General features: G+C 48.1%; 1 protein-coding gene across 3 annotated transcripts in view; it reads right to left on the minus strand.

Annotated features, from left to right (window-relative positions):
- Nucleotides 1-14,968, minus strand: part of UBR4 (ubiquitin protein ligase E3 component n-recognin 4) — a 211,275-nt gene that overhangs the window by 75,813 nt on the left and 120,494 nt on the right. For all 3 annotated transcript variants that reach the window (XM_038746469.1, XM_038746470.1, XM_038746468.1), the window contains 5 exons: nt 14,014-14,110; nt 13,386-13,493; nt 12,943-13,059; nt 7,948-8,157; nt 3,338-3,487 (listed from right to left, as the gene is read on the minus strand). In XM_038746469.1, coding sequence (XP_038602397.1) covers nt 3,338-3,487; nt 7,948-8,157; nt 12,943-13,059; nt 13,386-13,493; nt 14,014-14,110 — 682 coding nt within the window. The remainder of the gene's footprint in view (nt 1-3,337; nt 3,488-7,947; nt 8,158-12,942; nt 13,060-13,385; nt 13,494-14,013; nt 14,111-14,968) is intronic.

The following is a 14,968-nucleotide window of genomic DNA, read 5'->3' on the forward strand; positions in this document are numbered from 1 at the left end:
ACACTTAATGATGGCATTTATTAAGCGCTTACTATGTGCAAAGCACCGTTCAAAGCGCTGGGGAGGTTACAGAGTGATGAGGTTGTCCCGCTGGGGGGCTCACAGTCTTAATCTCCATTTTACAGATGAGGCAGCTGAGGCCTAGAGAATCAATCATATTTATTGAGCGCTTACTGTGTGCAGAGCACTGTACCAAGCGCTTGGGAAGTACAAGCTGGCAACATATAGAGACAGTCCCTACCCAACAGTGGGCTCACAGTCTAGAAGGGGGAGAACTGAAATGACTCGCCCAAAGTCACACAGCCGACTATTGGCGGAGCCGGGATTTGAACCCGTGACCTCTGCCTCCAGAGCCTGGGCTCTTTCCACCGAGCCACGCTGCTTCTCATTTGAGGTGAGAAGCACTGGAGGGCCGAACCCAGCCTCAGAAATACCACAGAAAACAGCCACTTCTGGCTGAGGGAGTATTGCCTTTCTTGGGTTATTCTGTCCAGGAAGCACCTTAATTGGTTCCGCAAAAACAGATTTAAAGGAAACAAAGTGCCGTGGCCCGGAGGAAATAACAAAAAATGCACTGAGGCTTTCCCACGGCCCAAAAAACTGACAAAAGACAATATATTGAATACAGTACAAAAAGGAGTGAGGAGCCAGTATATGGACAGGCTCAATGAGCCATGTTTAAATTTGCCCTGGATAATAAGAGTTTAAACCAAGTGGACTTTTCTGTGTAAATAAGTAACGATACTTTCAAAGTGGGGTCGTTTGCAACCCCCTCAGCAAAAAGGCACCTCTTGCGGATAAACTAAAGATCTCTCGTTACCTGCAGAGAAGCAGCGTGGCTCGGTGGAAAGAGCCCGGGCTTTGGAGTCAGAGGTCACGGGTTCAAATCCCGGCTCCGCCGGTTGTCAGCTGGGTGACTTTGGGCAGCTTCTCTGTGCCTCAGTTCCCTCATCTGGCAAATGGGGATGAAGACTGGGAGCCCCCCGTGGGACAACCTCATCACCTTGGAACCTCCCCAGCGCTTAGAACAGTGCTTGGCACACAGTAAGCGCTTAATAAATGCTATTATTATTATTATTATTATTATTATTATTACCTAATGCTAACTTGAAATGGTCTCAAATTGTTCGGTTCAAGTCGGCCAGAACCTTCAGGGGCTGAGGAACAACTGTGATTTTTTTTTCTTTTTTAAATGGTCTTTGTGAAGTGCTCACTCGGTGCCAGGCACCATACTAAGCGCCGGGGTAGATACAATCTAATGAGATTGGACACGGTCGGTATCCCACATGGGCTTCCCAGTCAATCCCCATTTTACAGAAGAGGAAACCGAGGCACCCACTCAGCCACGCTGCGGCTCAATGGAAAGAGCACGGGCTTTGGAGCCAGGTCATGGGTTCAAATCCCGGCTCCGCCAATTGTCAGCTGGGTGACTCTGGGCAAGTCACTTGACTTCTCTGTGCCTCCTCTGTAAAATGGGGATTAAGACTGTGAGCCCCCCGTGGGAGAACCTGATCACCTTGTATCTTCCCCAGCACTTAGAACAGTGTTTCGCACATAGTAAGCGCTTAATAAATGCTACCATTATTATTATTATTATTATTATTATTATTATTCTCTGGGCCTCAGTTACCTCATTTGTAAAATGGGGATGAGGACTGTGAGCCCCCCGTGGGTCAACCTGATCACCTTGTAACCTCCCCAGCGCTTAGAACAGTGCTTGGCACACAGTAAGCACTTAATAAATGCCATCATTATTATTATTATTCTCTGTGCCTCAGTTACCTCATTTGTAAAATGGGGATTAAGACAGTGAGCCCGCCATGGGACAACCTGATCACCTTGTCACCTCCCCAGCGCTTAGAACAGTGCTTGGCACATAGTAAGCGCTTAATAAATGCCATCATTATTATTATTATTATTATTATTCTCTGTGCCTCAGTTCCCTCATTTGAAAAATGGGGATTAAGACCGTGAGCCCCCCGTGGGACAACCTGATCACCTTGTCACCTCCCCAGCCCTTGGAACAGTGCTTGGCACATAGTAGGCGCTTAATAAATGCCATCATTATTATTATTATTCTCTGTGCCTCAGTTCTCTCATTTGTAAAATGGGGATTAAGACCGTGAGCCCCGCGTGGGACAACCTGATCACCTCGTCACCGCCCCAGTGCTTAGTACAGTGCTTGGCACATAGTAGGCGCTTAATAAACGCCATCATTATTATTATTATTCCTAGTAAATGTTACACAGTAAATGTTAGAAATTACCTAGAAGTGAGGGACCATTGCAAGTCCCAGTATTCAACTATGACAAGGTGGGAGCGTGTGCACGTGGGGAGGTGGCTTTGGTCGATCTGAATCTCGCGGGCTACACATCATCATCATCATCATCAATCGTATTTATTGAGCGCTTACTGTGTGCAGAGCACTGTACTAAGCACTTGGGAGGTACAAGTTGGCAACATATAGAGACAGTCCCTACCCAACAGTGGGCTCACAGTCTAAAAGGGGGAGGCAAAACCAAACAGACTAACAAAATAAAATAAATAGAATAGATATGTACAAGTAAAATAAATAAATAAATAGATAGATAGAATAAACAAATAAATAATAAATAAATAATAAATAGACAGATAGATAGCATAAATAAATAAATAAATAAGTGAATAAATAATAAATAGATAGGCAGAATAAATAAACAAATTAATAAATAAATAATGGATAAATAAGTAAATAAGTAAATGAATAAATAAATATAAGTAATTATAAATAAATAAATAAATAAATATGAGTAAGTATAAATAAATAAGTGAATGAATGAATAAATAAGTAAATAAATAATAATAAATAAATACATAAATAAATAAATAGATAGAATGAATAAATAAATAAGCAATAAATAAATAAATAAAAGTAAGTAAATATAAATAAATGAACAAATGAATGAATGAATGAATAATAATAATAAATGCATAAATAAATAAGTAAATAAATAGATAGAATGGATAAATAAATAAATAAACAATAAACAACAAATACATAAATAAAAGTAAGTAAATGCAAATAAATAAATAAATAAATAAATATGAGTGAGTAAATATAAATGAATGAATGAATGAATAAATAAATAAATGAATAAATAAATGAATGAATGAATAAATGCATGCATGCACATCCCAATGGGAAGGTTCAAAAAGGCGGGTTCATCCATTGGTGAAGTTCATCTCTGTTCCCTTGGGGACTCTTGGGAGCCAGAGCCAACCCTGGCCACGGACGGAGGGAGCAACGCGTCCCCTCCGAGAGTCCGGCAGAACGAGGCTCCCCGTCGCTCCCGCTTACCTCTGACAGGAAGTAGAACCAGGAGTGGTCGAAGACGGGGGGCGGAATGCGGGAGTTGGTGTCGGCAATCTTCTTGATTTGATAGGGAAGCCGCAACACCATCTCCGTCAGGAGCTGCGTGTAGGCTTCAAACACGTCGGCGGCGTGGCCCTGAGGGGACAGAATGTGCACAGGCGCCAGGTGGACCCCGATTCCGTCGTCCGCGGCGGCCCCCGGAGAGAACGCCGGCTCGGCGTCCGCTGGGCAAGCTCATGCTAAACACGAAGCCAGCCCAAGCCGGGACCAACCGCTCTGCCTGAGGGCCGACAGAGCCTCCGAGCCCCTGGGGGGGACTCGAACTCCATGCAACGGTTACGGTACAGACCGGTCTCCTCGCCCGTAAGAACCAACGTCTTATCCTGCTGCTCGTGGCGGTGGGCTGATTGCGCCGACGGGGACAGCGGAGCCGTGAAGCCAAAAGAATCGGAAAAGAAAGCCGCGGCTGAGGATTTCAGCTCGTAAATCCCCTCTTGGGGCCGGCCCCCAGCGGGCATCCTGCCCCGGGGAGCGGCACCTTCCTCTGCCAACCGGGAGTATCCCGTCGCCTAAGGGAGCTTCCTGACGGAGAGATTACATTGTAAACCTAGAAGCCGCGACCGCTGCTCCTTTCTCCCCCACTGCTCCGTCTGGGAATAGGTCGCGGGAGCGAGAGCAAGGATGGGACGACGAGGAGGGCCCTGAAGGCCGGACGGCGGGCTGCGGTGGGGCGGGGAGAGAAATAAAGCCAGGCCTCACCGGGTAAGACCAGAGTTACTTACGGTGAACGTGGAGGGAAAGCGCCAGAGTCCGAAACTCTGGAGACAGTAGCAAATTTGGAGGGGATCTCGGGATAACTTCTAGACTGTGAGCCCGCTGTTGGGTAGGGACCGTCTCTACCTGTTGCCAGCTTGGACTTCCCAAGCGCTTAGTACAGTGCTCTGCACACAGTGAGCGCTCAATCAATACGATTGAATGAATGATAACTGTGTTAAAAGCGAGGTGCTTCTGCGTAGGGAAGAAGAACACAAGCACTGCCATTACTGGGCTAGCCCAGTCGCAGGTCAATCAATGGTTATGTGTTGAGTGCTTACAACAGTTGGTCCGGTCCAGTATTGGCCCGCCATCAGAGGCAAGAGGATTTGGAAGGAAATGTGTGACGGTTGGTTTCCCTGATCTATCTCCTACCGTTAAGGATAGACCATCTATTTCTTCTGACTTGATTTGTTTTGTTCTCTGCCTCCCCCTTCTAGACCGTGAGCCCGCTGTTGGGCGGGGGCCGTCTCTATATGTCGCCGACTTGTACTTCCCAAGCGCTTAGGACAGTGCTCCGCACGCAGTAAGCGCTCAATAAATACGATTGAATGAATGAATATATGTATATATGTTTGTACATATTTACTACTCTATTTGTACATATTTATTCTATATGTTGCCAGCTTGTACTTTCCAAGCGCTTAGTCCAGTGCTCTGCACGCAGTAAGCGCTCAATAAATACGATTGAATGAATGAACATATGTATATATGTTTGTACGTATTTACTACTCTATTTTAGTTGTACGTATTTATTCTATATGTTGCCAGCTTGTACTTTCCAAGCGCTTAGTCCAGTGCTCCGCACACAGTAAGCGCTCAATAAATACGATTGAATGAATATATGTATATGTTTGTACGTATTTACTACTCTATTTTATTTGTACGTATTTATTCTATATGTTGCCAGCTTGTACTTTCCAAGCGCTTAGTCCAGTGCTCCGCACACAGTAAGCGCTCAATAAATACGATTGAATGAATGAATACATGTATACATGTTTGTACGTATTTACTACTCTATTTTATTTGTACATATTTATTCTATATGTTGCCAGCTTGTACTTTCCAAGCGCTTAGTCCAGTGCTCTGCACGCAGTAAGCGCTCAATAAATACGATTGAATGAATGAATATATGTATACATGTTTGTACGTATTTACTACTCTATTTTATTTGTACATATTTATTCTACATGTTGCCAGCTCATACTTTCCAAGCGCTTAGTCCAGTGCTCTGCACACAGTAAGCGCTCAATAAATACGACTGAATGAATGAATATATGTATATATGTTTGTACGTATTTACTACTCTATTTTATTTGTACATATTTATTCTATATGTTGCCAGCTTGTACTTTCCAAGCGCTCTCTGCACACAGTAAGCGCTCAATAAATACGACTGAATGAATGAATATATGTATCTATGTCTGTACGTATTTACTACTCTATTTTATTTGTACATATTTATTCTATATGTTGCCAGCTTGTACTTTCCAAGCGCTTAGTCCAGTGCTCTGCACACAGTGAGCGCTCAATAAATACGACGGAATGAACGGATCTTCACGCTACTGAACGGAAGCCTGGGCGGGGGGCAAGCCAGAGGACAGCAGGGGCTAGTTAATCTCAGTTTACAACTACTGAGGAAAATACTCAGTATTTTCCAATACTACTGTATTGGAGGAAAAGGCCGAGTCTGAGAGAAGGGCTGCCCAAGGGGGTGAGTAGGAGTGGACCTCTCACAAAGACTCCGGACCGCCCTATCTACCCTGCCAGCCAAGCAGCTGTCCAATCAATCAATCAATCAATCAATCGTATTTATTGAGCGCTTACTGTGTGCAGAGCACTGTACTAAGCGCTTGGGAAGTCCAAGTTGGCAACATATAGAGACGGTCCCTACCCAACAGTGGGCTCACAGTCTAGAACTAGTCCAGATAACGGCCCGGGGTCCGCCCGACTCTGAGGACCGAATGCATGAAGCAGGAGTGGCACAAAAGATTGTAGTCGTGAAGTGATTTGCACCTTCGCTCCACACAACCTGAGAGAGCTGAACTTTCAGTCCCTTTATTCATTCAATCGTATTTATTTGTTCATTCACTCATTCAATCGTATTTAGTGAGCGCTTCCTGTGTGCAGAGCACTGGACTGAGCGATTGGGAGGTCCAAGTCGGCAACATATAGAGGCGGTCCCTACCCAACAGCGGGCTCACAGTCTAGAAGGGGGAGACGGACAACGAAACAAAACATATTAACAAAATAAAATAAATAGAATAAATATGTACAAATAAAATACAGTAAATAGAGTAATAAATACGTACAAACATATACTACTAATAATAATGATAATGGCCTTTGCTAAGCGCTTACTATGTGCAAGGCACTGTTCTAAGCGCTAGGAAGATACAGGATGATCAGGTTGTCCCACGTGGGGCTCAGAGTCTCAATCCCCATTTTCCAGACGAGGTAACTGAGGCCCAGAGAAGTGAAGTGACTTGCCCAAAGTCACACAGACGATAAGTGGCGGAGCTGGAATTAGAACTGATGACCTCTGACTCCCAATAATAATAATAATAATGGCATTTGTTAAGCGTTTACTATGTGCAAAGCACTGTTCTGAGAGCTAGGAGGATACAGGATGATCAGGTTGTCCCACGTGGGGCTCAGAGTCTCAATCCCCATTTTACAGACGAGGTCACTGAGGCCCAGAGAAGTGAAGTGACTTGCCCGAAGTCACACAAGTGGCAGAACTGGAATTAGAACCCATGACCTCTGACTCCCAATAATAATAATAATAATGGCATTTGTTAAGCGCTTACTATGTGCAAAGCACTGTTCTACGCGCTGGGGGGGGATACAGTGTGATCAAGTTGTCCCACGTGGGGCTCACAGTCTTAACCCCCATTTTTACAGATGAGGGAACTGAGGCTCAGAGAAGTTAAGTGACTTGCCCAAGGTCACACAGCAGACTTGTGGTGGAGCTGGGATTCGAACCCATGACCTCTGACTCCAAAGCCCAGGCTCTTTCCACTGAGCCACGCTGCTTCTCTTGAAGATCTGAGGACATTATGTTCTTTGTCACACACAACCCACGCGTGAGGGAAAAAGACATTTAAAAGTACTAAGCGCTTCTACAAGCACCGCACTACGATCCGAGAGAACGATCCAAGTGGACAGAGCCCCATCGGGCAGAAAGCAGACGGGCCTCTTGGAAAGAGGTGGGCCCGACAGTTAAAAGACCTGGGTTCTAATCCTTCTAGACTGTGAGCCCGCGGTTGGGTAGGGACCGTCCCTATATGTTGCCGACTTGTCCTTCCCAAGCGCTTAGTACAGTGCTCTGCACACAGGAAGCGCTCAATAAATACGACTGCGTGAACGAACGATCCTGGCCCGGCCACTCGTCCGCTGTGGGACGTCAGGCGCGTCACTTAATTTCTCAGCGCCCCATTCATTCTTTCAATCGCGTTTACTGAGCGCCTACTGTGTGCAGAGCACTGTACTAAGCGCTTGGGAAGTCCAAGTCGGCAACATATAGAGGCGGTCCCTACCCAACAGCGGGCTCACAGCCCCAGTCACCTCATCTGTAAAATGAGCATGAAGACTGTGAGCCCCGTTTTGGACGGAGACCGTGTCACACCCGACTATCCTGTACCTTAATACGGAGGCTGGCACGTAGCGAGCGCTTTGAAACCGCCACCGAAACAACCCCACGAAGGCAGCGGGGATGCAAACGCCCATTTCACAGACGGGTAAAGGGAGGAACAGAGAGCAGCGGCCTGGGAGGGACTCACCTTCACGTACTGGCGGAGGAAGAAGGGGCTCATGTCCGGAGGAGACGTGGTGGTGTGGGGCTTTAGCAGCTGGCTGGTGGCGGCCGGCTCCTCGTCGTTCTGTTGGCCCTTCCAGTAGTCCAGCAGGCACTTAAGGACGTGCAGACAGTAGTCCACAGCCCCGGAGCTCAGCAGGGCCGCCGCCGTGGCGCTGGAGATGAGGGACGACGACTGAAAGGCAACGGGGAGAGAGGCAGGGTGGGTCGGGAGAGGGCCGCGCCGGCCCCTCGGGATCCCGATCGGCTGTTAGCAGGGGGAGCAAGTTGGAGGGATTGTTGGGGGCAAGGAACGTGTCGACAACCCCGTTGTACCGTACTCTCCCAAGCGCTCTGCACACAGTGAACATCCAGTAAATACCATTGATAATAATAATAATAATGATGATGGTATTTGTTAAGCGCTCACTATGTGCAAAGCACTGTTCTAGGCAAGGTGGGTCGCGAGAGGGCCGCACTGGCCCCTCGGGATCTCAATCGGTTGTTATCAGGGGGAGCAAGTTGGAGGCATTGTTGGGGGAAAGGAACATGTCGACAACCCCGTTGTACCGTACTCAAGTGCTCTGCACACAGTGAACACCCAATAAATACCATTGATGATGATGGTATTTGTTAAGCGCTCACTATGTGCAAAGCACTGTTCTAAGCAAGGTGGGTCGGGAGAGGGCCGCGCCGGCCCCTGGGCACCTCGGGATCCCAATTGGCTGTTAGCAAGGGGAGCAAGTTGGAGGGATTGTTGGGGACAAGGAACGTGTCGTTGTACTGTACTCTCTCAAGCGCTCTGCACACAGTGAACACCCAGTAAATACCACTGATGATGATAATAATAATAATGACGGTATTTGTTAAGCGCTTACTATGTGCAAAGCACTGTTCTAAGCAAGGTGAGTTGGGAGAGGGCCGCGCCGGCCCCTGGGGACCTCGGGATCCCAATCGGCTGTTAGCAGGGGGAGCAAGTTGGAGGGATTGTTGGGGGCAAGGAATACGTCGACAACCCCGTTGTACCGTACTCTCCCAAGCGCTCTGCACACAGTCAACACCCACTAAATACCACTGATGATTCATTCGTTCATTCATTCAGTCGTATTTATTGAGCGCTTACTGTGTGCAGAGCACCGTACTAAGCGCTTGGGAAGTACAAGTCGCCGGCGTATAGAGACGGTCCCGACCCAACAGTGGGTTCACAGTCTAGAAGGGGGAGACAGACAACAAAACATATTAACAAAATAAAATAAATAGAATAAACATGTACGAATAAAATAAGTAAAGAGTAGTATAAGATAAATAAATAAATAGAGTAATACACATGGTAAGAGCCCGCTGCGGGACAAGGCCTGCGTCCAACCCGATCTCCTTGGGAGCCACCCCGGCGTTCATTCATTCATTCAATCGTATTTATTGAGCGCTTACTGTGTGCAGAGCACTGTACTAAGCGCTTGGGAAGTACAAGTTGGCAACCTATAGAGACAGTCCCTACCCAACAGTGGGCTCACAGTCTAAAAGGGGGAGACAGAGAACAAAACTATACTAACAAAATAAAATAAATAGAATAGATATGCACAAAATAAATAAGTAAATAAATAGAGTAATAAATATGTACAAACATATACATATATACAGGTGCTGTGATGATGATGATAATAATAATAATGACGGTATTTGTTAAGCGCTTACTATGTGCAAAGCACTGTTCTAACGTGTCGTTGTACCGTACTCTCTCAAGCGCTTTGCACACAGTGAACACCCAATAAATACTATTGATGATGATGATAATAATAATGATGGTATTTGTTAAGCGCTCACTATGTGCAAAGCACTGTTCTAAGCAAGGTGGGTCGGGAGAGGGCCACGCCGACCGCTGGGAACCTCGGGATCCCAGTCGGCTGTTAGCAGGGGGAGCAAGTTGGAGGGATTGTTGGGGGCAAGGAACGTGTCGACAACCCTGTTGTACCGTACTCTCCCAAGCGCTCTGCACACAGTGAACACCCAATAAATACCACTGATGATGATAATAATAATAATAATGACGGTATTTGTTAAGCGCTTACTACGTGCAAAGCACTGTTCTAAGCGCTGGGGAGGTTACAAGGTGATCAGGTTGTGCCATAGGGGTCTCACAGTTTTAATCCCCATTTTACAGATGAGGAAACTAAGGCCCAGAGAAGTTAAGTGACTTGCCCAAGGTCGCACAGCTGGCAATTGGTGGGGGCTGGGATTTGTATTCTCCCAAGTGCTCTGCACAAAGTGAACACCCAATAAATACCATTGATAAAAATAATAATAATAATGATGGCATTTGTTAAGTGCTTACTATGTGCAAAGCACTGTTCTAAGCACTGGGGAGGTTACAAGGTGATCAGGTTTTCCCATGGGGGGCTCACAGTTTTAATCCCCACTTTACAGATGAGGGAACTGAGGCCCAAAGAAGTTAAGTGACTTGCCCAAGGTCGCACAGTTGGCAATTGGCGAGGCCGGGATCTGTACTCTCCCAAGCGCTCTGCACACAGTGAACACCCAATAAATACCATTGATGATGATGATAATAATCATAATGATGGTATTTGCTAAGCGCTTACTTTGTGCAAAGCACTGTTCTACGCACTGTGGAGGATACAAGGTGACGGAGTTGTCCCATTGGGGGCTCACAGAATTAATCCCCATTTTACAGATGAGGGAACTGAGGCCCAGAGAAGTTAAGTGACTTGCCCAAGGTTGCACAGCTGGCCATTGGCGGGGCCGGGATTTGTACTCTCCCAAGCGCTCTGCACACAGTGAACACCCAATAAATACCACTGATGAGTGCTATGCACATAGTAAGCTAGTAAGCGCTTAATAAATGTCATTATTATTATTATGATGATTTCAGATGGGGAGGGGGAAGGGAGGAGGCCAGACCACAGCCGTTTGAGCATCCCCACTTGCATAGCGGCTCAAAATTCATTCATTCAATCGTATTTATTGAGCGCTTACTGTGGGCAGAGCACTGTGCTAAGCGCCTGGGAAGTCCAAGTTAGCAACGTATAAAGACGGTCTCTACCCAACAGCGGGCTCACATCTCCTCTTTAAGTCTAATCTTCCCAGGACACATGGGCTAGAGGCCCAGGAGTGGGAAGGGGCAGGAACGACTGCGGATCGGGTGGTTCGGGATTATCCTGTGCACTAAGGTGGGTGCCGTGTCCGTTTCAAGAGCCACCAGGCCGAGCCGTAGGAGAGAGGATGGACGTCTTCCAGTCCAGGTATCACCTGCAGGACTATCCCTGGCTTTAATCAATCAATCAATCAATCGTATTTATTGAGCGCTTACTGTGTGCAGAGCACTGTACTAAGCGCCTGGGAAGTACAAGTTGGCAACACGTAGAGACAGTCCCTACCCAACAGTGGGCTCACAGTCTAAAAGGGGGAGACAGAGAACAAAGCCAAACATACTAACAAAATAAAATAAATAGAATAGATATGTACAAGTAAAATAAATAGAGGAATAAATATGTACAAGGATATATACATATATACAGGTGCTGTGGGGAAGGGAAGGAGGTAAGATGGGGGTGATGGAGAGGGGGACGAGGGGGAGAGGAAGGAAGGGGCTCAGTTTGGGAAGGCCTCCTGGAGGAGGTGAGCTCTCAGTCGGGCCTTGAAGGGAGGAAGAGAGCTAGCTTGGCTTTAAGGGCCCCTCCGCCCGGCCGGCTTCGGAAGGAGGCCAGGAGGAGACGCCCAAGGGAATCACAGAGTGGGAGAAAAAGCCACGGCGAGTAAAACCATTAGGGGCTCTCTACAAATCCCAACCCCCGCCACAGCTCCTAAGCTCATTAAAACAGGATGGCATTTAGTCTCCAATTCGAACCTCCCTGCTTCGAGTTAATCTCCTTTCCGCCACCCACGGGCTCTGCTTTCTCTTGGCCCGATTACCGCACCACAGAAGCAACAAATGGCCCGGGAATCCTCTTAGCAACTGGATGCCTGGCAGAACAACCTTCGGTTTCTCCGTTACGGGGATGCCGACCCCCTTCAGCCCCGGCGTGGAAGATATTGCCTGAAGAAGCCGGGGCCCGGAGAGGCATTTAAGAGTGACAGGACGGGCGATAAAGCTCGGGACCTAATTCGAGACACAGCTGCTTCTGCAGATTTTTCCTTCTGCGTCACTCTTCCAAGTCCCAGTGTGGGCCACAGATATCCTCTCCTTTGCCCTGGGAAACGTACCTTTAAAATTACATATTATCAATGACTGTATATTAAAATTACATATTATCAATGACTGCATATTAATCAATCAATCAATCAATCGTATTTATTGAGCACTTACTGTGTGCAGAGCACTGTACTAAGCGCTTGGGAAGTACAAGTCGGCAACACATAGAGACGGTCCCTACCCAACAGCGGGCTCACAGTCTAGAAGGGGGGAGACAGAACAAAACCAAACATACTAACAAAATATAATAAATAGAATAGATATGTACAAGTAAGATAAATAGAGTAATAAATATGTACAAACATATATACAGGTGCTGTGGGGAAGGGAAGGAGGTAAGATGGGGGGATGGAGAGGGGGATTGGGGGAAAGGAAGGAAGGGGCTCAGTCTGGAAAGGCCTCCTGGAGGAGGTGAGCTCTCAGCAGGGCCTTGAAGGGAGGAAGAGAGCTAGCTTGGTGGATGGGCAGAGGGAGGGCATTAATTAATGTTTTTATTAATTAATTAATTAATTAATTAATATTAATGTCTGTCTCCCTCTCTAGACTGTAAGCTCATCTTGGGCAGGACACGTGACCGCTTATTCTGTTGTATCGTATTCTCCCGAGCCTTAGAACAGTGCTCTGCACATAGTCAGAGCTCAATCAACACCACTGACTGATTGATTGATTGATTGGAAACAGTCTACAGAGATCTGAGGGCTCTTCGGCACGCCACCCCTCTCCAAATCGGATACCTCGGCTCCGCTCAGCCCCAGGGCCCGGGCTCAAGCCTACCTCACAGATGGAGGACTTGGATCCCGATTTGGTTCTGGACATGAAGACGCTCAATAGCCTCATCACCACCAAATGCACTTCATTCAGGGCGCAGCGCTCATTCTTCTTAGACACATCCTACAGATGGAGACGGTGTGGTCAGTAGTACAGAGAAGCCCGGTACCCAAGCTCTAAACTTGAAGCTCCCGAGCCTCCATTTCTTCGACCAGAAGCCAATCACTGGCACTACGTGGCTCGGTGCATCGGGGACAGAACGGGCCCATGCGACCTCAGGCTACAGTCGCCCTTATTCTTAGCCCTCAATATCAAGGATGGCCGATCATTTGGAAACAAATAACTGGCTAGAGTTATCTCCCTGACACCAAGCCAGGTTGACCCCTCCGGGGCAGAAGAGGGACTCAACGTGACCCTCCAGCCCGCCTGGCCGGACTCTTCGGGTTTACCTTCTTATCCATGCCCAGTTCTGCGATCAGTTGGGAGAGCAGATTATCCAGGGCTCCCTTGTCCTTCTCGTCGTCCCCATCCAGGTCGGTCGTAAGCATCAGAATGACCTGAAAGGAAGCGGACGGGCAACGAACGGGACCCTGGGTTGCCACCCCAGAGCTCTCCAAGAGACCCGGCAAAATTCCGCCAAATTTGGCTCGCCCATCCTAAATGATTACCACTTCTACAGGGAGGGCTCCGATCCGTAGGCCGATCGAAGCCCAGGTGGCCAGAGTCGGGAGGCCCTATCTGGAGGAGGCAGCAGTTCAACTACCCCGCCCCTGGTACACTTCCCCAGCAGGTTTTCCCCAGGAGCTTGAGATTCAGCACAAATGTTCTTCGTTAATCCGCCCTGCATCCCTGAGGGGTTGGCTGGGAAGGAGAGGGAGATTACCGCATAACTGGAGCAACCGAGGCAGAGGGTTTAAGACAATAAAGTGATTGTTCCAGTGAGCAGCCCCCCTCCCTGGCAACCCCGTCCTCGAAAGCCCCTCCCAGGAGAAAGGAACGCTCGGATGGTGAATGCCGCGGCTCGGTAAACGCCGACGACTCCTCCCGAGCCCGCAGGGTGACACTTGCGATCAGTACCTGCATGTAAGGAATGGCTCGGACCCCGCCCACGTTGCGCAGCTGAGGCAAGGTCTGCAGCAGTCTCTCCAACAGCATCAGGCGGACCATATGCAGCCTGGGAATCGGAGAACGGGGAAAACGTCAGAGGCACGCTGCTCGCACGCCAGCTAGACTGTGAGCCCGTTGTTGGGTAGGGACCGTCTCTCTATGTGGCCGACTTGTACTTCCCAAGCGCTTAGTACAGCGCTCTGCACACGGTAAGCGCTCAATAAATACGACTGAATGAATCCAGCACACACAGGTCTCTCTAAGTTAGGGGGCGAGGGGCTAGGTTGCCCGGATCCGTCTTCATAACCATCTGGTCCCAGGGAAAAACCTTTTGGGGGTACTTCAGGATTGCACACGGGGAGGCCTCGTTTCAGCCCAAGAGCTCTCCCAGTCGGAGGGAAACGGGTTCTGCCAAGGCTTCTGGGGATATACTGGGAAAGACATTGCTGGGGAAAATGGAAGGAGGCATGGGACACGGAGGAAAGGGGTGGGAGTAGTCATAGTCAAGGGACACAGGGCGTTTTGAAACCCCGTCTTGAGTGGTCGGGAGCCTGCTTGGACTGTATTAACGATTCAGAAAGTTCTACGAATCTACCGGCCTCTCCTGAGAGAAAGAAGCGAAAGGCATTGGGGCCAGTCAAGTCAAAGAGAAGAGAGCTTCCTGCGGGGCTTTTTCAAGAAGACAGACCACCGCGGGTCCCCTTCCTTGAAGACAGAACTGAAGGAAAACAGCCTTGAGGCCATCAAACCACCCTCCCCTCTTCCGATCCCTGTAACGACTGTCACTTTTCCGATCCTGAACGCCCAGGACTTCTATCACTTGGCCTCGCCCTACCCGCTAGACCTAATCTCAAAGCAACCCCTGATGAGGAGGAGGACGATGCTGACGAAGGAGCCTGACAGTCTGAAGATCGAAAAAGCAGTT

Source organism: Tachyglossus aculeatus, chromosome 5 (genome assembly GCF_015852505.1).
Source record: "Tachyglossus aculeatus isolate mTacAcu1 chromosome 5, mTacAcu1.pri, whole genome shotgun sequence".
Lineage (NCBI taxonomy): Eukaryota > Metazoa > Chordata > Mammalia > Monotremata > Tachyglossidae > Tachyglossus > Tachyglossus aculeatus.